Source organism: Drosophila ficusphila, unplaced genomic scaffold, assembly GCF_018152265.1.
Source record: "Drosophila ficusphila isolate 14025-0441.05 unplaced genomic scaffold, ASM1815226v1 contig_855, whole genome shotgun sequence".
Classification (NCBI taxonomy): Eukaryota; Metazoa; Arthropoda; class Insecta; order Diptera; family Drosophilidae; genus Drosophila; species Drosophila ficusphila.
In genome coordinates this window covers 1,685,369-1,708,112 of record NW_025064807.1, presented here as the reverse complement: position 1 = coordinate 1,708,112, position 22,744 = coordinate 1,685,369, and the positions used below count along the sequence as shown (strand labels likewise).

Genomic DNA, 22,744 nt, shown 5'->3' with positions numbered 1-22,744 from the left:
CCAACTAACTAGTCGGTGATTACGAAAAATAAGAGAGTAAGACGTAAAATGTCTTAAAAATATTATTTCACCTATCATTTGTTAGGGAATTCCCCTAAAGATCTATCGACTACTTTCGCAATCGATAACTATCGTCTGAAATTGCTTAGAATTGCTCACGCTGTCAGCTCCAAACTGTGCACATGGACATTCTTCAAAAAAACAAAAAATCCAGTAGTTTAGTTTTTTGTTGTCGTAGGCTGTGAAAAGTTTTAGTAAAAATTTAAGAATTTCAGTACAAACGTGGAACTGGAAACTACTTTATAAGCCAAATAATTGTAGACGAAATTGTGCATTTGCTATTAGTTATATCGTAGGTGGGTATGTTTTGCACAATTACACAAATACATTGTTTCGTAAACACAGGATACTTCGTTTTTTCAGTAGTTTTGCTTCATTTACATGGCGCTGTTTTTTGTGCTGGCAATGTAATTACACCGAGCTGACGACAAGTGCCAGTGACCTAGATTTTGGGAGTCCTGCGCTTGAGATACCACCGCCACCGCAATTCTGCTCCGTTCGCCTGTCAAATCCTTCCTGCAGCAACAAAGTAAAGGTCACAAATCGCGAGGCAAGTAAGTTTTTGTACATTTGACCTGGTTTATGGAGTGTCACGAAAGGGGGCCGTTAATATATAATGTATATTCACTGTCAGAGTGCATGCATCGTGCATTCTGGCTTCTCTCTATTCACCAGATTATGGTTAATCCGCATCCGCAATCTAACGATCAGAAATCATTCACAGCATATAAACCTCTTCTTAGGCTTCTCTCTTTTTTTGCGGGTTTAGCGGAGATCAGAGATCACAGAACGAGCTTAGTACCACCCACTGTACCACTATATATGATTACTGGGTGACCAGGACCACCTGACATGCGTAACAACAGCGGCTATAATATCCCCGCCAGCAACAGTCTGAACAACAATGGAGCCACTGCACCACGTTACGGCAATGCGGACAATTCGCTCTGCTACTACAACCTCGATAACTGCAACCTGATCGGCCCCGCGTGGAGCAGTCGTCAGAACTTTAATCAGAATCAAGTACCTAACCAGAACCACAATCTGCCGTCGAAGCGAATTCCCACCAAGCAAGCAGCCAGATCGAGCTACCATCCATCGGCGGCCAATTCGGCGCCGGATTCCTCACTCTACGCCGATGCATTTGGCCAACATTCCCTGGTCAGTCAGCGAATAGCTGGCAACAAGAGCTGCGAGTACGTCTACCAGGCGGTTCGGCGATCCGACGACCTTCATCATTCCAATGGTCAGCAGTATAAAGTGACAAGGCAATATGCCGCCGAAAAGGAACAGATGTTGCTGCAGCCACACATCGTTTACTTCGATCCGGAGCTTAAGAAACGAAAAGCCCGAGTGGGACGTGGTTCCGCTGATTATCTGGACAATAGTCCGGACCGATATCGGGCCGTCAATTCCCAGTCACCAGAGCCAACCTGGGATAACATACTGTAATTTTTTAAATTGCATTTTTGTTACTTGTCCTGCTTGTTGAAAAACTACATACCTCCAGTACACGCACACACACGTATTTTGTTGATGTTGTGTTTGGAAAAACTACTACAAACCGATAGATACCACACAAGACTCTAGTTGCGAGTACATATAAATACATATATACCCACAGACACTCATTGAACATAGATGTGTAAACAAAAACATAAACCTTTGTTAGCCAGTTTAATTTCAACGGCGTTCTGTTCTCGTTTTTCAGCTCGGAACGGCCGGTCCAGTATCAGACGACTAACCAGCACTATCAGCACTATTTTTCATACTTTTACAATCGTGGAGCGGAGAAAGTGTCTAACTCCACGCTTGCCGTTGCCAATAGCCGCAAACTGCCAATGAGTAAGTTCCAAAAATCCAGCGCCAGTCGCCGGGATTCGCGAGAGGTTGATGACACCGTCATAATTGGCCGAAGGAACATTTCCGAGGACAGGAACTGGCAGAGTCCGAAATATGAGAAGCAAGTGCTAAAGGAGAAGTTACCGAGCAATGATTTGGAAGATGATTATTTGGACAATGGCTGGGGAGAGCCCGGAAACGACGAGGACTACCGGGATATCAAGGACGTTTACGACAATGCAGTTGCCATCGAAAACGGACTCGAACCGGTCCATCGGCGCTATTATCGAGTGTCTGAAAACACGGCACAGGATAATTCGGGCGATACTCTAATTAATAACAACAATAATGAATTAAAGGTTATGCGAAAGACAACGGATCAGCCGGTGCCCCGCTTACCGATGACGCCCAAGAGGGCCAAAGGTGGAGCCGTGTCCGCCAAGAAACAAACGCCCACGGTTCACCGAGTCCTGCTGTACAGCACGCAAAGTCCTCGGATGGGACGCAAACAACAGTTTGCCAGCCAGCGGGTCAGTATGAAGCAGCAGAACTCCAGGTCACTTGGTGGCGGCGACGAGGGACAAACGGTTATATTGCTAGAGCCGGACCTGAAATCCGACGAGCATCGTAATGCCATTGACTTTGATCGCAACGATGACTTTGACGAAGACGATGACCTCGACAATCGTAAGTATAGTTGTTTGAAGTCTCTTTGTCCTTCTGGACATTTATAACTAATTTAATAAAACCTTTGCAATCAACAGTAATGCAATTTTTTTTTTTAATTTCACCTTTTGTTTTGCACAGTTTCGAATTTCGACGAAAGCGACACGGCAAGTGTGCTGTCGGACACCGAGGATGGTTATCGTGCCCATGCCTACAAGCTAACGCATTCCACGGATCGATTTTCATCACCTCAAAGCACACCCAGCTTTCTGTCGTCTCAATCGTCTGAGGATGATCTTAAAAACCCGGACTCCCTCCTGGTGCCCAGTCTGTTTCCCTACGTGCCTCCCTATTTGTCCTTCTCGTCGAACACAAAGAAAGGCCCACGCGTGCCACCGGATCTTCATCGAGTGCTCAAGTGGCGCATCACCAATATAATGCCAAAGGTTGTTCGTCTCATTCTGGCCAACAGCGGGATGCGAATGTTGAAGAGTGAGTTGGTAAAAATAACCAGACTTTCATTCATTGCGATTTTCCTGCAGAAACCAACGATTGGATGGGCGTGTGGGGCAAGCACCTAAAGTCGCCGTGCTTTAAAGCCATTCGATCATATCAAAAAATCAACCACTTACCTGGCTCATTTCGCATTGGACGCAAGGATTCTTGCTGGAAGAATCTGCAAAGGCAGATGGGTAAGCACAGCAACAAGGAGTTTGGATTTATGCCGCGCACATACATCATCCCCAATGATCTGGGTGCATTGCGCAGGCATTGGCCGAAGTATGCCCAGCGGAATACTAAGTGGATTATCAAGCCACCCGCAAGTGCTCGGGGTGCTGGTATTAGAGTTATTAACCGGTGGGGTCAGATCCCTAAGAGAAGGCCGCTTATCGTGCAAAAGTAAGTTGTTTTGAGTTATTAAGTAAGGAATTTAGCTATATCTTTAATTTCTTCTGCATAAAAAAGTATTTTATCGAATGCCTTAAAATGCATATTACATGGTGTTTAAAAATTGTGAACTCCTTGTTAATGTTCTTTTACTTAAGTTTCAATAAATGAAAGTCTGGTAAATATTTTATTTCCTTCTCTTTCAGGTACATTGAACGTCCACTTCTTATAAATGGAAGTAAATTTGACTTGCGACTTTATGTCCTCGTTACTTCAGTTAACCCCTTGAGAGTTTTTATGTATCACAACGGCTTGGCGCGTTTTGCTTCTGGTAAGTAGTCACTATTTCACCCTCATGTGAACTTTAAAAACCAAGTATCTCATTTGCAGTGAAGTACAGTGCTAAGACGGACACTTTAAACGATCGCTGTATGCACTTAACCAACTACAGCATAAACAAGTTCTCTTCAAACTATTCGAAAAACGAAGATGTCAATGCCTGCCACGGGCACAAGTGGACCATCAAGTCTCTGTGGACGTATTTGGCCAACCGTGGAGTTCGAACCGATTGTCTGTGGGAAGCTCTCCGGAGTTTGGTCCTTCGAACAATTCTCGCTGGCGAGAATGGCATTAACAGCATGATAAGAGCAAACGTGGAATCCAAATACAGCTGCTTCGAGCTGTTTGGCTTTGATGTAATTTTGGATTCGGATCTGGTTCCTTGGCTCTTGGAAGTGAATATATCGCCCAGCTTACACTCGGAACTGCCTTTAGATGCCCATGTTAAAGCGCCTTTAGTGCAGGGCGTTCTCAACACGGCACTGTACAACGTAAGTAATACTATGCGTTTTTTAATTTGTGCTAGTTCTCAGGAGAAGTATATTTTATTAGGTACCTCCAAAACTGTCTTTGGATAAGCAAAAAGAACTGGCTGCTGAATTTTCCTTTCCTCCTGGCACACAGATGTGCTACGATAAACGGCTTTACATTAACTATTTGTCTCGCGAAGAGAAGGTCAAACATAACACTTTCACAAGAAAATCAATGGAGGATCGCAACGAGGTACGTTTCAAAATCAAATATGTATGTTCTTAATGAAAATTTAATGAAAATACATTTTTTATAGTATGTTAATGCGATCTTGAATAATCTAACTCCCGATGATGTGCGGTGCCTTATCATAGCCGAGGATGAACTAGCGCGCTGTGCACCCTTGGAGCGTATCTTTCCTACAGATCAAACCCATAAGTACCTTAAATACAACGACAGTCCGCGGTATTACAACCGCCTTTTGGATGCCTGGGAATCCCGCTACGCTAACAATCGTACGGAGGGCATTGCGTTGTTGCGCGACTATTGTCAAAATAAATATCATCTTCAAGTCCCAACACCTCCAGCCAAAAAGGTGAGAAAACTATTCGTCAATGGCGCAGAAGCTTTTCACAAGACCCATTTAAATGAATCGTAATTTATAAAACAACAAGTTTTCGATAGGTCAGGATGTTCATGAATTTTTCAAAATGTTCCTAATTTGGTTATCAACTTATGTTTACAATGAATAATTTACATTTTTTTTATTGAGTGCTTATTGCACTGTTTTCTATGTGTACACTAAGTATTGCCCTTAATTACATAATAATTTTATACACAACAAAAACTGTCCTAAAAATCAGTTAAAATATTCATAAATTCTCGACTTTTGTTAAATTTTGAGGGCTGTTGGAGATTTATACAATCGTTCTTTTGGCGGTGCCGTGCTCTTTGCCATCGTAAGTTTTATCTGTTAACCACGCAGAGTCGTCGTAAACTAAAATCTCGAATATTAGTAGCTAGAAGAAAACCAGTAAGCTTGTTATAACATCGTATTGTCTTTATTTGAAATATATCCAGGACAACAAAGTGTATTTGTCATCTCTACCGGTTAAATAACATAACGTAAAAATCTTTTGTTTTCGTTACCAGTAATGCATAGGTAAATAACGAAGCTTAAATGAAGTTTAAAAGTAGAGGGATGGTCAAATAGTGATGTTCTCTTTGGCCGACAGGCCCCATACTTAGTTATAAATGGAGATGTTTTTTATGTAATGAAAATGTTCTCATAGAATCTTAAAAAAACAGTTCACCGAATCCATAAGTATTGAATAGTGTTGCCTTCTTGAGTTTTTTTGTTCAACGTTACCATCACTATAATTTCTTTTTATTGTATTTGTGTATCAAGTATATTGAAGGTGATCACACTGCATACTCCTTACACCTGAGTCCAGAAAAAGAATTTCTTTCAACGTCAGGTGGGTTTTATTTAAAGATATTCAACTCAAACGGCTGTCCATAACTAGCTTTTCCAACGCTGACCTCAAATCTATCACCACAGCATTTTAAAAAGGCATACTTGTAAATGTAAATTTTCAATAACGGACCATCGCAAAAATAAATGAACCTGAAGAACTTATTCCATAGCGAAAGTAGTGTATGATTTCAGCTAATATTTGCGTAAAACCATCAAGCTATAAGGTTATCTCGTCTTCATTTTGATCTCGTTTGATTTTTAATATAGCTCATGAAGACGCTCTTTACTTATTTAATTAATAACATGTCTTTGTTGCCAAAGACCACCAATATTACCCGTATGACAAAATTATATTGTTCTAAGAAAAAAAAAACAATTTATAAATATGAAATTTAAAAATTCTTTTTACTTTTATTCTCGACTTTTTTTTAATTTTGGTTCTAACTGAGTATATTTTTGTTGTCACAAACAAATCCCAACCAACTCCATTAGCATATGTTTTTCAGTTAATTTGATTTAAGCCATTATGGGTATTTTTAATTTTACATTTTTCTTAGTGCCTTTTGTACAAAAACTATAAATCATAATAAGACAATAAGATATACGAGTACTAGATTCACGTGGATTTTAGTATTATTTAGAAATTATATTTATAAAAAAAATACATATGTTTTATTTTCCTGTCCATTTACTTTAGACTCAACAATAGTGCTATATACTATACACATTCTTTAGTTTTGTAATCCCTTTTTGATCAAACTTTTTTAAGCATAACACATTTAAGTGCTATTCATGCTGCTTTAAGTTTTTATTTTAATGCTTAAACAAGAAAACAACATTATAGTTTTATTCAAGAATGGTCATTATTTTCTTTGCACACAATTTTCTGAGAATTATGTTTTTTTTTTGTATTTATCCAGTCCATCTTTTAACTTTAATTCCTAGCAAATCATGGCAATGTAATCCTTTTTCTTTTAAACATAAAAATAGTCAAAAATTGTCTACTCGTTAATGCAAATTAAATCAATATGTTTTGGTGTAATTGTAAATTTGCAGGATTACTTCATCAAGTTTATGAGATGGATTTTAAAGTGACAGTCGCTGCCATCATATTATTGGTAGTCATTATTGTTATTGTTAGTGCAATTACCTTAGTCTTAATAACATATGTATATATTTGATATTTACTATTAAAAAATTCAGATGTATTTGTAAATAGGTTAATCAAATATTTAAATCAAAATGTACTCTGTTGGGACATTACCAAAATTGCATAATTCGTAACTAAATTGTGATCTGGTTTTTTATAATAGATTGGAATAGTGTTATTGCTACAACTGAACATATTATATAATTCTTAGTAATTTCTAAATCAGTAAATACGTTGTAATTAATTGATAATAGTAAACTGCCAATCATTTAAAACCCAAATAAATGAGGTGTTTACAAAATACAACTTTAATAAAGTTTAATAAATTCACGATTTACGTTATAAAGTAAATATAAATATCTTTTGTATTTATATTATTTTTGTATTTATTTGATCATTTGACCATTATAGCTATTTTTTTAATTAGGTTAAGTTGAAGTTTGAGATTTTCAATGTAAAATGTATATTGAAAATTAAACTTGCAAGGTAATATTGTTTAAGTGATCTAAAATTCGTTAATTTACATAAATCAAGGGACATAGGAAAACAATTTTTTTTTATAAATAATGTTTACTTTTACTACTAGAATTACCACACACTCAGACAAATTTTACTATTAAACAAAACTCGTTATTAATCTGTAGCTTAAAGAACGGCTTAGGGTGCTAATTGTAAGCAATAACAATTTGATATTTTAAAAATATTTTTTTTGAAATGGTAAGTACTTGTCTTTTATAAAAAACATAGTCATAAAACCCATAATAACATTTTATTTTGATTTTGTAGATAATTGTTAAACAGAGATAACTATAATGTTTGTATTAAGCATTCAATTTAAAAAAATTCTCTACAGTTATATTATATATTAAATATGGTCTACATAACCAATTTTTTTTTATAAGGGTATTGAGTGATTTTTTAATGGCTTAGGTAAACAATTATTTTTGAGTGTACAAATGTACACTTTATTGTACCTAGACCCTCTTATAGTTTTTCCCCTTGCTTGCTACTTTTCAAGTCCTGCATGGCTGTGAACTATGCACTGGTCGAAATTTCAATTTCTTTTTGTAATTGGCTTTTATAGTTTTGCATACAGTTGGTTTCGAGCTTCGGTTATCCGATAGTATATTATTCCCAATTATTCCATACTTGAAAAGTGTGTAGAAACTCGTATTTAATGCTTAATTTTGACTTTAGGACTCGAACGATGAAGGTGTGACCCTAGCGACGCCAAAAACTACAAGAGATGAAAATGAATCCTAACTCTGCATTTTCAGTTTTTCACCAGGTAAGCCAATCAATGAAAATCAACTCTTAAAGAGAGTATTAACAACTCTTTTCTCTTCTTTTACTAGACCTAGACCTAAAAATTCCGTCAGAAACAACATTTTTATACTGATGAGCGCTCTGTTTGGCCTGCAGCATATCTTTGATTTTTAAATATAATATTAGGATTGCAACGGTACTGCACGTGTTCAGCAACCATTGAAATTGATATGTAATACTAATATATTTAGTAAAAGTTATACAGTGAATTATTAAATTAAATGTTAACTAATTCTTGAGCGTTTTTATTAAATTATTCAATTCTAACCTTTTACAGAAAGCAAAACATATTTTTTCGGTAGATATAATAACAAAAGTGCATTTATTGATTTATCAATTCTTTGTGATAAAAATCATGTCATTAAATGGTTACAGTAAAATTGATGCAACCAGTTGTACTTCTTGTAAGTCCATTTACAAGAAGTACAACTGGCTGTACTTCTTGTAAATGGATGACTTACAAGAAGTACAACTGGTTCTCCAGACCGGCTGAAGGTGCACGGTTAATACTTTCGGCCACGAGGAAGGCCAACTTGTGGGCATATTGGCACACAGCGGGAACTCGGATGGTTCCCGAAATATTGTAGTACATGTGCGTCATCTTGTACGTCAGGATTTGCAGCTTATCGGCGTTCAGTCCAAGGTTGTCGGCTATTACGTTGTAGCTGGTGGGCGACACCGTTCCCTGCTGAACAGCCTGCGACACCAGGAAGAAGTCGTAACGCTCCGGCAAGGTGATAACATCATCCACCACAGTTCCTGGACGTGGATTGCGCTGGTTCACGAAGTAACGCGTGTTGATGCGCTTGGACACGACGATGAATGCCATGCGACAACCCTGCTCCTTGCCGGCAGACTTGTAGATTTCGTCCAGTTTAGCTTTCAGGAACTTGACCTCAGTGTTAACCACCTGATGAAGCTGGCCATCGCCAACTCCGTCGCGGTAAAAGAGGATGCGATCTGGCAAGGTGCCATGATGTTCGCGGTAGGCCTTAAGGGCACAGGTCATGTTCAATGACATCTGGTCGGACAATTCTTGGCCCTTCATATGCTCGGTCACCGAGGAGAAGTAGCGGGTCGAGCACTTCATGTCCATGGTGGCCACAAGGGCTCCGTAGGACTTGTTCTTATTTTTCGATGAGTGGCAGACATCGAAGCCGACGGTCATCAAGCCGCGCAACGGGAGCTCGATCATCCAGGGAGCTCCCGTCAGCTTGGCGTTCATCTGGATCACCACCTTTGTGGCAATCGACAAGAGGCCAGCCGACTTCTCTGGCCGCGGGGCAATCACCCTTAGAGTAACCACCTGCGATGGCACCGGCCTGTCCACACAGGTGCGTTTCTTAATGACACTATATCTGTAGGCAAAGGGAAAGGATAGTTTAATCTTTTGTGTTGTCAACAAAACTAGACGTACTTTTCTTCATTTTGGGTCTTCATCACAACCATTATGATCTGCGGATCTTTAGCCACCGCGTTGTCGATCGATTGGGAGTAGGTGCCATTGCGATCGTCCCTGATTTCATCACTAGAAAGATCAGCAAATTAAGTCAAAATAGTCACAAATAGTTTGGCATCACATACTAGAGCGGCTCGGAAATACACATTTTCATGCCGTTGGCTGCCCGGATGCACATCTTCACAAACTCCTGGGTCTCGCGCAAATTCCGACTCGGAGTGATCACATACCACCGTTTGATGTCCACGTGACTGAACATCGCTTGCTTGCGGACCTCATGGGTCCAATCGGCGCGATTGTCGCATAGATAGGTTCTGTTCTGTCCAAACACGACTTTCTCCGGCAAAAGTACACGTCCCGGAATCTCTACCAAGGCTGAGTCCAGTTCGATATTCCAGGACTTAAGGGTATCGGTGCTCTCCTTGCTGGACTTTAAACGCTTATTAAAGACGCGCAGCCGCTCAATCCTGCGATCCGGAGTCAGTCTGGTATGCTCGCTCATGGCCTTCATCAATCTGATCGTGCAAAGATATTAACTTGCGTTTAAGAAATTAAGCTCCCCTTTCAACATACCGGAAGTTGGCGCGCATTGCATCGGTCATTCCTGTAGCCCGAGCCAGTTCGGGAATCAGCATGATAAGCTGATCCACGCCCCCACGAATATTTTTCTCGGTGGGACGAGACACAAGCAGAGGCTGCTTAAAATCTCTGATTGTTATGTTGTACCTCTGTAAAAAATTATATATTTTAGAAAAAAGATCTAAGCCCTTCTTTTTAATCATTATTTACCTTTTTATAGTAGTCGACATAAGTTATGTCGCCCTCCTTTGTATTAAATTTCGATAATGGAGACGATTCGAAGTCAACATCGTCAACGCGATAGGTTTTGTTGTTGTAATCCGTCAGTACCACCATGCCTTTATTTAGTTAAAAGGGAATTCCATTGGGGACTTTATAAGCATAGATTTGCCAATTTAGTAAACTTACCTATTACTTCACGTTGAAAGGTGCGATAACCGTCGTCATTGTCTCGCATGGATTCGGATAAAATGTTGTACAGAGTGTCTGTTCTCATCACCTTGTGGGCAATTTCGGCACAAAGCAATATATCACTTTCGTGCTGACGAATCGAGGTCTGATAACCGGGCCAGAGTTCCATGCGGTAGTTTTCCAAGTTAATCTATTTAATATATTCAATTATTATCCCTAATTATTTATAAGTGTTATTTTTAGTGGCAAACCTTTGCTTGTGGATCGAAATAATTGCGCGATACCAGTTGCAAGTTCAAGCCCTCCATGGCTCTACGCAGAATGAGATTAAGAACTTGGAGCTGCTGGTTGTCAGTAGCGTCCACCGAGCCAGCAGCCCTAATTTTGACTTCAATGTTTTCCCCAGCGCGGCTCTTTGTCAAAAGTTCCAGAACATAGGCGCTGTTTTGCACAGCTTGAAATTGCTTTGTGCAAAAAAGTATGGTTCCATCAAATATATAGCCACCCAAAAGGCCTCGATGTTCGTTTAGAAAAGCACGGCGTAAGCGTGTATTGTCGACATCGGGCACAAAATCAACGCGGTACTGGTAGATGGTCCAGTTTGGGCGTTTTAAAACCTTAAAGTAGTTGGTCTGCACAGCTACTTTGGTTCCAGACACGCCATTTTTGGTGGCAAGTCCCGGAGGACGAGAGTGAACCACGTCCGTAATTAATCGACGACCGCGAACAGAGCCACGAGGATCACCTTGTCGAATTAAGAGCACTTTCAGAATACAGAACAGACATATACAGATTTAAAAAGCACTTGCCTTCCCCGCTTTGAACTTCAACCTCTCTCGACTTGGTCGGCAAACCTCCACTTGCTGGAACTTGACTGGCGGCTCCCTGAACTCCAGGGGCTTCGTTTCGTCCAGATTGAGAAGAATGCGATGAATGGTCCTACAATTATACATTTAAGTAAGGTTTAAGGTATTTATTCGATTTTGGACTAAGTAAATATATAAAAGATTTGTAAAGATTTTACATGCCAAACCATGTTACAATTATACAAGGTAGTCGGGTTTCAAACAGAATATGAGAAGCACAGTTCTTTATATACATATTTGCCTCTTGCTCAATCTCATAGCTGAACTTCATGTTTTTTCGATCTGCATACTAGGCTTGCGGTGCAAAACGGCATCAACGAAATGTGTCCGCCTTCCATAACTGGCCTTTGTGGTTTTTTTTTTTCATTGGAATAGAACGCTTAAATAACCGAAAACAGCTTCAAAAAAAAAAACAAAATGGATGCGCCATGATACAATTATACAAGGTAGTCCACTCGGGAAAATCCATAGTCCCCTAATTTTAGCTTTGACAAGGAAGTGTGAGTGAAACGGCTACATACAAGCAGGCACGCACAAGGAAAATAAGGGACCAAACCCGAACGACTTCGGCAAGCCGAGTGGACTACCTTGTATCATGTGCCAAACTAACCCTAATTTTCTTTAAAAAAAAATCGTAAAATAAAAAACCAAAAACAAACAACCGTTTATAGATGTTTCGATTCCATTTCCTACCATGTGACGTTTCACAATACACTTTAAACGACCTTCTTCTATCTAGTTTTCTTTGTAAATTAACACATTCAAAAAGAGCAGTTCAGCAAAACCATTTTTTTTTTTTGTTGCTTCTTATGATTCGTGTTTTTGGTCCGTATAATCTTTTTTCACCAGCGCAAAGATATTTTTACAAAAACAAACAAATGCATTCATATGTATGTATGTATAAAATGTGCTTTTGCTAAAAAGTGAACCGCACTAATACTGAGGAAGTTTTAGAGATTCATTCCAAGAAATACAACAATGCACAATTATAGCAGACAAAATTGTAAAGGTTTTCATTTTAAACATTTTTATGCATAACTTACAATCTGTACTGTAAAAGTTGTTTTTAAAGAAGCATGATAAGAAATAAAGTGCAAGTTTTCAATAATTTTAATTATTGAACATTACGAACTTGTTTTAATTTGTTCTTGAATGCACGTGTGAAATTAGAGTTTTCCGTCTGTTTATATGGAGTATGAACACACCGACATTTTATGGTTGTACATACATATATGTTCATATTCAATGGTTCATATTCAAATACACAAAATGCGCGTCTATTCATGAATGATCAAAAAGAAATGTATGTACGTGTGTATGCGTAAGAAAAGCAAAGCTCATCCTTGCATAATGATGAAATGCAATAAAGTTGTGGCAAATAAAAAACATTAATTAACTGACAAAAAGTTGTGATATCCTTTACTTTTCAAGTTGTGGTTGGAAAGATTAGATAAATTGGAGTTTTTACGTGAGAAATAATACCCTTTTTTAAGAAGAAATTTCATAGCATTTCAAAGAAAAACTTCGAAAAACGAGGTAATACATAATGTACAAATATATTTTTTAAACTCTTACCCGTTGCGGAGCCAAGCCGCGGTTGGCTTCCTCATTACGCTTTAACCCGCGTCCTCTTCCACGAGCAGTTCCAGCATTAGGTGGCAAATTCATACTTTTTTAAACTTTAAAATTCTTCTTTTAGCTTCACTGTGAACTTAACGACCTCTCGCTTCGAAGGAAAAGAAAAAAGAAAGAAAAGGAAAGAAACCGATTGGCACCTTTGAATTCGATTTTTTTTTGACTTTTAGCTTTGCAAAATCATAAGTCTCAAAAAGTATCGGTCTTTGAAATTATTCGATATTTAATGTTTTTCCACATAACCAATACAGCCTCCAAGCCCTAGCGAGGGCACCCTTGCAATCGTCCTCCCTAAGCGAGTTCGTGAACCAGTTTTATCCGTAACTGACCCAATAGTCGATCGAACTTATGCGGGATTTTTAAACTTTGAAAACCGACATAAGTGCATATTTCGATATTAATTTTAGTTTATCTAAAACCCAAAATATAACATTTTACACTCATGCACAGGATAATATAAAATTAGTTTTTCTGCTCCCAAAAATATGTTCAAATTTTTTTGGTCAAGGCCATTATACATAACCAAACCTCACTTTGAAATACCGGGCAATAAGATCTTCCAATTCTTCCAAAGTATGCCACATATTTTTATGGAAAATTTACACAGCCAAGAAACACCAAGAAACGCATTCCTGTTTTCCTGTGAGAAAGCACATTTTGTATTACCTTCAAACGTATGCTACAATTTCGATAGTTTAAGTTTATTTTAAATATTTTAGTATAACTGTTCCCTAAGCTTATAATGTAAATTTTGGGACAATCCATGTCTTGAGTCTTAGTTGCGAAAATCCGACGCTGTGTCCCCGTTCGCAGCCTAGGTTGAAGCCATATGGCTTTCCCGGATGAGTCGGGAGACCAGTTCGTCATTACTTCTGTGTTGTTTAACCTTTATGCATTTTGTTCAACAATTGTGATGGCTGCAAGGGAACTAAAAGGTTGGGCTCGCCGAAGGTAGCTTCCTTTTTTTCTTTTTTTTAAACTTAATCAATGATTAATCGGCTCAAATGAGATTTGCCATAGTTTTTTGAGTTAATAAAATGGTTTTTTTCTACAGTTTCATTTACCAACTAGATATTTTCACATTTCCATATGTGTACTTACTATTTAGCTGCGGTTTGATTTGTGCATTAGGCATTTAGTTTTTTTGTACTGTTCTTTGTCGTTTATTGTTATGTGGGTGTTGCACCGTTTGATTTCAAACACTTTTATCTCTTATTGAAAGTTTCGGCCGTTGGTATTTTATTAACATTTTAGGTTGAAACACATTATAAAAGTCTAAGACTCTAGCTTCACAACGGTCGTCTTCTCGGACACGTACAGACCGTCAAGGAATTTACGGATATCCTTGTTCTTAACGGTAGTCGACTGCTGGATGAGGGCGGCAGATCCGGAGACCGACTCGATGTCGTTTCCCTCCACGATGAGCTCGTCCTTTTGGGCAGTCGAGTTGACAACGGTGACGCCGGGAGCCATTTCCACACGACGGATGTACTTCTCGCCCAAGAAGTTACGGATCTCGATGACCGTGTTGTTCTGGGAGGTGACACAGTTGATGGGGAAATGGGCGTACACGGCGCGCATCTTGTACTGGAAGCCGAACGTGACTCCTGGGGATAGAAAAATGAGTTAAAATTAGTATTGGTGCGCAAATTCCTGGCAGGATAAATAAGTCTTCTCTTGATTTTCTTTAATTTAGCCATTACACAATTGACGTCTCTATAAAAGACTTTAGGTAATGGTAGTAAAATCAAATGCCGCAAGATGGTTTTGAAGTTCGACCTACACTTAAAGCCGTAAAAAATTGGAATAAGTAAAGCTCAAACAAATCTTTTTTTCAAAAAAGTTTCGCTATGTGAGTAGCTGCTCTCAATAAGCCGAAGGGTTTTTTTTTGGTGAGCAGTAACTTATAGTCGCCGGCAATTGTTGAACTGAAGTAGTATTTTCGTGGGTCTTCAAACCGTATTTTTGTTTTGATTCTCCGTAAATCATTGTTATGGAGCCCAATCTTAATACAAAAGCTTTGCTATACTGGCTTTCTGGCCCACACACAGAGTGACTTCTGGCTTCCCAATATTAATACGCACCCTTGATCATGTTCTCGATGTGACTGCAGACGGTGCGCACGGCGGCCAACTCCTTCTTGGTACCGAACCACTTCTCCACCTTCAGGGTGCGCTTGTCGGGCATGTACATGTCCAGGGCCAAGTGCTTGAAGCTGCGCTTCAGGGTTCCGCGGGTGCCGGTGATGGTCACCACACGGGCCTTCACTGAGGCCTTGATATCCTTGGGGATTTTCACGCACTGGTTGGAATTAATGGTACGCATTTTGATGACACTGTCGGTAAAAACAACTTATTAGTATTGTTCGTTTAAAAGTTTTTTTTGGCTCTTGGGTCAAAAGCACATTAGAAACAGTGAATCGACTGATTTACTAAATGCTTCTTATAGCTTTTATTCGTACGTAGATCATGTATTTATCATAAACGATGCGGCACAGAAAGGCGACTGTCCCATTCACAGTGCCACACTTCCAACTTCCATTTTGGTAAGTCATTCGATTCGATGTTTCGACACTTTTTGACACAAAACTTACACTCCGTTAGTCCGTCGTTTGTATGAGACAAATTCTGGATGGACTCCTCGCTGCAAAGAGTCGAATTGAAGATATTTTGGGTTAATTTTTTAACAAAAATAAAACGCGGAACGCACTCACCGGAAACGGGAAAAGAAAAGAAGGGAAATTTAGTGTGGCCGCCTCAGGCACAGAAAATTTCCTAAATTCGAGCGCCATGTGCCGTCGGCGTGCTGTTAACGTGATGCTGGGTGCTGTTAGGCGCACATGTTAGTGGGTTAGACAACACACTATTGCTGTTTATTTCGCACTTATTTGAACGAAGGCAAAAGCGTTCACTAAAACCGTTTGCAAAAAGATTGTCCTATGCTTACCCGTTTGGAATAACGTTGTCGAATTTTAATTGGACTGCTTCTGGTAGACGAAAATAACTGCCAATTCGTTTGGGTTCAGGTTCCTTCCGTTGGTGGCGCTTTTGTAAGCCCCATGCACCGCATAAGGGTTAGACAACACACTATCGCTTGTTCTTTCGCACCCATTGGAACGAAGGCGGGAGCGTGGGTATCATCAGCATCAGCCGGCCAAAAATTGCAGATTAGTTTCCCTCCATAAATATTTGTTTTCGTCAACTTTAAGCGATTTGTTCCGCACCGAGTTACTCCCATCTAACATAGTTCCACACAATGACTGCTCCGCAAGCACAGCCCGACTTTTTTCTGACGGCGGGAAGTATGCTGGAATGGCATGACAATCTGGACAGAAATAAGCCGGGTCTTCTGGAGGTGAGTTCTCTCGGTTATCACGGCTTCGAGCGTTTCTAAGGATTGTTTTCTCCACAGCTAACTGGTGTTAGCCAACATGGACGCGCCACCATGAGTGGGCTCAATGACTACGATTACCAGAGCCTGTCGTTCCTGAAATCGGACGAAACACATAACCTACAACAACTGCGAACGGTGACCAAGTCGGCCATTCCCAACGAGATCCTGGAGCACTTTAAGCGTGGGTATACCTTGCAACGTGGTACTCCTTGTCCTTATAAATATTCTCCTGCCTTGCAGACATGAAATGCCACTGCACCATGGGCCTGTTTCCGGAAATTGGTCGCGCCTGGCTGACTATTGATTCGGAGATCTACATCTGGACCTACGATCAGACGCGGGATGTTGCCTACTACGATGGACTGAGTCACTTGATAGTAAGCGTGGGTCTGGTGAAGCCAAAAGCTGGAGTGTTTGTCCAGGACGTGAAGTACCTTCTTCTCCTCACGACGCCGATCGAGGTCATTGTGCTGGGGGTAACCTTTGGAGAGGGCTCGCACAAAGAAATGCAGCTGATGAACAGAACGATTTTCGTGATCGGCACCGACAATGTCTCAATTAGCGTCATTAAGGGGACGGACGACGGCCGTATATTTTTGGGCGGTCGCGATGGCTGCCTCTATGAGATTTTCTATCAGGCCGAGTCCAGTTGGTTTGGCAAGCGCTGCAAGAAGATAAACCTCTCCCAGGGGCTGGTCTCCTACATGGTTCCCAGCTTCCTTAAAGTTTTTTCGGTAATTATTAGCAAAATTGTATAAAAGTGCATTCTAACTCTGTGCGATTTCTTGCAGGAAGTTGATCCTATCGAGCGCATAGAGATTGATAACAGCCGAAAACTACTCTACGTACTTACGGAAAAGGGTTCAATCGAAGCCTGGGACATTAGCACGGACTACAACAATGCACGACGGCTGGGGAGGATCACCCAAAGCGATATTACAAATCAAGCAGTTAGTCTAATCACGTAAGTTCAATTTCCATTAATTTACAAATAATTTTAATAAAAACAAATCATTACCGCCCTTTGTACATTTCCAGAACTGTGGACCCTTCCATATTCAAAAGTGTCAAAGCCATCTGCCCCCTAAATGCCGATGATGCTGGAAATTTACATCTCGTGGCTGTGACGCAGTGTGGAGTTCGGCTGTATTTCTCCACAACTTCGTTAAATGTGCAGCAGCAATTCAGTCCAGCAGCACCTTGCACACAGCCCGATAGCACGGGATTTGGCCAGACGGCAACGCAGCCATTACCAGGAGCGGACTCCCCGAAGGGACTGTACCTGTTGCATGTGCGTCTCCCGCCCGGCTACACACCAAATGCCAGCACCAACAAGCCAAAGCAGGTGCACGCCGCCCACTATACGGAGGGCACTATGCTGATGATCACCACGCAGCAGCAGGAGCAGGATCTGCTCTGGTCAGTCAGTTCGGCGCCGTCGGTCAACTTCACTTACCTGGTGGAGTCGACGGCGCTGGAGAGCTTGGATGGAGTGGTCTGGGGCTTGGCTGAAGTGCATGAATCGAAGCCGCCTTTAAAGTCTCCTCTGAACAGTGCCCGCCATTCTCGGAAAGTAGCGCTGCTTACCAATCAGGGCACACACATCATAGAGCTGCTCAAAATGGTCGATGTACTCAGGCAGATCCTCGTATCCTGTAATGGCCCGCACCACGAGGAGGTGAAGATGTTCTTCCAGTCGCAGAATCAGCGAGAGGCGTGTGTCACCGCTCTGTTGTTGGCCACTTCGGAGAAACTTCGTGGCTCCGAGATCGCTCTGTGGGCCACCCAGGCGTTTATGTTGTACGGCGGTGAGCCGTGCTTCCCGCATCAAAAGTTCCTCAACGCCAGTAACCGCAATTTGGCGAATCAAACACTGGGTCCGAATACGGCGACCGGCAGAGAGCGTCAGCCAATGTTTATGTCCACGCCGATGCCGAATTCGCCGGCAAACAGTCCGGTGGGCTATGCGGGACAACACTTCAATCAGCCTATCAGTCCAAGTATGTAAAACTGCTGCAAACAGTGTTAAATGTTTTCAATCATATCGTACTTTTCAGTTGGAAATGTGCAGCCTTCGCAGACGGTTAGCAATGAGAATTCACAGATTGTGTTTTCGGCCAAACACGACGGATTGTACTTGTATGTCTCCCGGATGTTGCGTTCAATTTGGCAAATGCGATGCGTAAATGAGCACTTCTGCTCCAACTTAAGTCATAGAGATTGTGCCCTCCTTCAAAACGATCTACGATCTCTGCGCAGTTTCCTGGAAGTGCATTCTGTGCACGATATTTCCTGTAAGTGGCTATAATTTTAGAGTACTTTTGCGAAATGTAATTTAATTTATCTTTAAAATTGAGCATTGACCATTGATAGTAACTTGATGAGCTTAAATTCTGTCCTCTTTTGCAGCATCTACCCGAGTGTCGTTTGATCCTCATTTGGAAAGAACCAATTCGTACAACACCATAATGATGAGCAACACTCTCTTGCCGATGCCTGAGCAGCGTGTTTTGGCCGAGCAAGCTCAAGTCGAAGAAAAACGATCGCTTTCCGCTCTTAACTTCTTTGTCAGTAAGTAAAGTTGTAGTACTTATTAAAATCATATTGTCAATTAATCTTCATCTTTGATTAGAACACGCTTGTGAGGTTATATCTCTTTGGAGCATTCTTAACTCACACTCCTTTCAACTGATATGCCTGCAACTCAGTCCAGAACATCAGAAGATGCTGAAATGCTGTACCTTCCGCGATCTTCTTCTCACACGTTCCGAGGTCTGCGCATTCCTAATCATCTCACTGATTAACCTCTACCTCAAGGATAAGGCGGGAGTGTCGGAAGTTTCCATGAACTTGCGTGAAAACTGCCCGAATCTGTACAGGCATGAGGACGATGTAACATACAAAGCCACCGAGTTGTTAATGAACGCAAAGAATTGCACTTCGCCCACCGAAAAGGAGCAAAAGCTGCGCACCACCCTGCTAATGTGCAAGGAAGCTGCTCCCACATTGCCACTGCATAGTATTTGCCAGCAGTTCATTTCCGCCGACTTCTACGAGGGCGTGATCGAGCTTTCGGCCGTGTGTGCCTCAAAAAGCGATCCAGAGGAGGTTGGAGTTCACTTCTACAATAATGGGGAACCGCCGGAAGACCGCGAGGGTTACACTTGTTTCGCCACAAGGTGAGTTAAACCAATAAAGGTATTTATATGAGTATAAATATGAAGATTTACTTTTAAAGATTATTAATTATGAATATTCCCCTCATTTTTGTTACAAAATATTTACATTTTTTTTATATTTTTATTTATATTTATTTATGTTTATTTATGTTTAAATTTTTTTGTTTTAACAATCTATATTTTTGTCTACAGAATGACCTACTACAAAGAAGTGCAACTTATGCTGGACCATATTTACCAGACTGCATGCAACAAGTCCAACATTCAGGACCAAACACAATCACCTGGTCAACTGAAAAGTGCAGGAAAAACTCCGGACGCTAAACAAACCATTCCGAAAATCGTGTCCCAAACCCTGCGCGTGAAGGATCCTCTCATCCATGTGACACTCTACGAATGGCTGCTCGCCCACGACATGCTCAGTGAGCTTTTGGACGTGGTCGAGCCATCGCTGGGAGAATTCTTGCGTCGCAGTGTGACTCGGAATGGAGAGAACGTGGTCCTAATAGATTTGTTGTGGAAGTACTACGAAAAGAATGGTCATCACTCCCAGGCAGCCCACATATTGGAAAATCTGGCGATGACGCGCAGTGAAAACATAACTCTGGAGCAGCGCATCGAGTATTTGGTGCGTGCTGTTATGTGTATGCGAAATGGAAATGTTGGCTCCTCGATAACCAATGGCATATTTCTGAAAGAGCTGGAGGACAAGGTAGGAATAAGGAATTAATTTACCTATTGTGGATAGTATTTCAAATACGTTTTGCTTTATTTAGCTGGACATAGCTCGAGTTCAAAAGTCTGTGCTTGGCGCCATGACGGAGTTGGCTCGCAGTAAACTGGAGGCTGCCACGGCAGTAAAGGAGTTGAATTACGCGTTGTACGATATCACACAGCTCTATCAACACTTTGCGGAGCCCTTCGACCTCTGGGAGTGTCAATTGTCCATCTTGAACTGCTCCCATCACAACGACCCGCTTCTGATTGAGTCGGTCTGGGGTAACATAATCAATAGCGTGGTAGATGAGCCGGGCTCAACTCAAGAACGCAGCAACAGGTTGTTCACGAAAATCGAACTCTTAGTGCGAGAGTATGGCGAATCGGGAGCCTGTTTTCCCTTTGCCTTTCTCATTAGAGAGCTGGAAATTAAAGCCTGCCAACTGCGATTGCCGGAAGGAATTGTGCCGGAGAAACTGGTGAATATGAATCTGGATGTTGAACTGCTACTGGAATATTACTCGAGGTTTGTACATGCAAAACTTACCTTAAATATTTTTAAGAGCAACCAATCAAATACTTCTTTCTAGGATGATTTCAATGAACGAACGAGTTTGGGCAAATGAGGGAAACGAATGGCATTTGATCCAATCAGCCATTCGAGTAGTCTCCCTCCTCGCAGACAACGCACAATCCATTTGGTATCGCTCAAAGTAAGTTAAAAATAATAAAACCTAAGTGCTTACGATTAATTTTAATCAATGTTGACTTTGCAGGAGGAGAATTATTGGCAAGGCTCAGGACATAGTGGCCGGCTGCTTGAATATATGCTACCAAAAACCCGATACCAATCGTCTTCAACATTCGCTCAAGGAACTTCAAAGTCGGCTGCAGCGATTATTGGTTTAATGCCCCTTTGCGGCTGTTTTAAGTAATTATTTTAATGAATTTGAAAATGCCGGACTAGAAGTTAAGTTTGACTGAGATATATTATTGTATTTGTATTAAAAATGTTAAATAAATTGATTCCCCCACAGTTTGATTGTCATTATCTTATGAGGTGTCCATCATTTTAAGGTGAGCTTCGGTAAGAATGCATTTGGTCATATGGCAGGAGCACGGCACTGGGTGCTCCTCGGTGTTGGGATCAAGCAGATCCACCTCCAGGTTGTATTTACGCATATCGGCCGCACTGCGCTTCATGGTAATTTGAAAGGCTATTGGTGACTTCTCCTCCAGGGTCTCGCAGGATTCCTCGGGCAGGACGACTACACACTGCTTCCAATGCGTTGGTGGAGAGGTCGGGGATGTGCTCAGCACTGAATCCTCGCCAGGAAATCGTACATCGAACCAAATGCAGAAGCCTTGGTGTTTTCCCGCCTTCTGTGCCGTCACCACCTCCTTAAATTGGATGCTGTCCAGTTCGTTGGGCTGAACGTCCAGTAGATTCATCCAATGAAAGACGACGCCCTCGTGGAGAAGGTCTTGCGGATTTAGATGCGTTATCTCAGGCCTGGCTGACTTTTGGATTCGCAATTTTCTGGCAAAAGTGTCCATTTTGATGCCATCCACATTGTGCCAATCGTCAAAAAGCGACGGCACTGAGCAGGGAGCCACAAAGATGGTGCACTCGCTGGGAAACAGAAGTCCGTCCTCCTTAAGGAACTTGTCTCGGGCAAGAAGAACCGAGTCCAACATGCCCTCGTGAAGCAGATAGAAGCCCATCCACTCGGACACTATGATGTCCACCTTTTCCGCATGGGCAGGCAGTGTGAACTCCTCGATCCTTGACTGAATCACCTTCACTACATTTGTTAGTCCATTATCTTCTATCAAATCCAGTGCGACTTTGGTGGCCACATTTGAAGCCTCAATGGCATAGACTAAGCGGGCTCCTGCTTTTGCGCAAAATGCGGATAGAATTCCAGTGCCGGCGCCCACATCCATCACGATTTTGTCCTTGAACAAATCCTTGTTTCCCAAAATCGCATTGTAGTAGGCTTCCTGTCGAGGTCGATCCTTTAGCATCAGCTCGTGGATCTAAAGGTTTAGTTAATATCAGCTGTGGATGTTCATGGAGCCTAACTTTATGGAACTCACCTCCAAGTTTTCATACTCATCAAAATAGGTATTTGACATGGCAGTAGATTATATTAATAAAAACATAAGCGAAGCAGATCAGGTGGATTATTCAAAACAACGTGCTGAGAATAGTGTGACCGTCGATAATATCTCTATCGATAGTTTAATAATATTTTTGGCGATTCTATCGCCATAGTGGTAAAT

General features: G+C 41.2%; 5 protein-coding genes across 9 annotated transcripts; 2 read left to right on the top strand and 3 right to left on the bottom strand.

Moving 5' to 3' along the window:
* The first annotated feature begins 152 nt into the window (after positions 1-152).
* Positions 153-8,451, top strand: LOC108100023 (tubulin polyglutamylase TTLL4). 5 transcript variants are annotated; one of them, XM_017203732.2, is made up of 12 exons: positions 153-356; positions 427-614; positions 830-1,508; positions 1,772-2,589; positions 2,710-3,060; positions 3,111-3,468; positions 3,663-3,787; positions 3,847-4,286; positions 4,348-4,518; positions 4,583-4,861; positions 8,091-8,181; positions 8,249-8,451. In XM_017203732.2, the coding sequence occupies exons 3-11, from the start codon at positions 913-915 to the stop codon at positions 8,154-8,156; spliced, it is 3,204 nt and encodes a 1,067-aa protein (XP_017059221.1). In that variant the 5' UTR covers positions 153-356; positions 427-614; positions 830-912; the 3' UTR covers positions 8,157-8,181; positions 8,249-8,451. The 5 variants fall into 5 exon arrangements, with proteins under 5 accessions (XP_017059221.1, XP_017059219.1, XP_017059220.1 ...); XM_017203730.2 differs by having other exon boundaries at positions 804-1,508; XM_017203731.2 differs by having other exon boundaries at positions 424-614; positions 804-1,508.
* LOC108100024 (protein aubergine) lies at positions 8,429-13,282 on the bottom strand. Its single transcript, XM_017203735.2, has 9 exons — positions 13,110-13,282; positions 11,478-11,607; positions 10,920-11,413; positions 10,666-10,858; positions 10,468-10,595; positions 10,252-10,406; positions 9,804-10,193; positions 9,637-9,747; positions 8,429-9,577 (listed from the first exon to the last, which is right to left on the bottom strand). Exons 1-9 carry the CDS (start codon positions 13,200-13,202, stop codon positions 8,677-8,679), a joined length of 2,595 nt encoding a protein of 864 aa, XP_017059224.1. The 5' UTR covers positions 13,203-13,282; the 3' UTR covers positions 8,429-8,676.
* A 1,097-nt stretch (positions 13,283-14,379) lies between these two features.
* On the bottom strand, positions 14,380-15,897 carry LOC108100058 (60S ribosomal protein L9). Its single transcript, XM_017203790.1, has 3 exons — positions 15,763-15,897; positions 15,254-15,504; positions 14,380-14,776 (listed from the first exon to the last, which is right to left on the bottom strand). Exons 2-3 carry the CDS (start codon positions 15,492-15,494, stop codon positions 14,445-14,447), a joined length of 573 nt encoding a protein of 190 aa, XP_017059279.1. The 5' UTR covers positions 15,495-15,504; positions 15,763-15,897; the 3' UTR covers positions 14,380-14,444.
* A 357-nt stretch (positions 15,898-16,254) lies between these two features.
* LOC108100056 (nuclear pore complex protein Nup154) lies at positions 16,255-21,494 on the top strand. Its single transcript, XM_017203788.2, has 12 exons — positions 16,255-16,523; positions 16,581-16,743; positions 16,803-17,296; positions 17,354-17,526; positions 17,601-18,562; positions 18,620-18,856; positions 18,972-19,133; positions 19,195-19,741; positions 19,934-20,453; positions 20,518-20,984; positions 21,049-21,171; positions 21,235-21,494. Exons 1-12 carry the CDS (start codon positions 16,425-16,427, stop codon positions 21,365-21,367), a joined length of 4,080 nt encoding a protein of 1,359 aa, XP_017059277.1. The 5' UTR covers positions 16,255-16,424; the 3' UTR covers positions 21,368-21,494.
* Positions 21,429-22,684, bottom strand: LOC108100057 (probable protein arginine N-methyltransferase 6). Its single transcript, XM_017203789.1, has 2 exons — positions 22,559-22,684; positions 21,429-22,498 (listed from the first exon to the last, which is right to left on the bottom strand). The coding sequence occupies exons 1-2, from the start codon at positions 22,595-22,597 to the stop codon at positions 21,512-21,514; spliced, it is 1,026 nt and encodes a 341-aa protein (XP_017059278.1). The 5' UTR covers positions 22,598-22,684; the 3' UTR covers positions 21,429-21,511.
* Between the last annotated feature and the right edge of the window lie 60 nt (positions 22,685-22,744).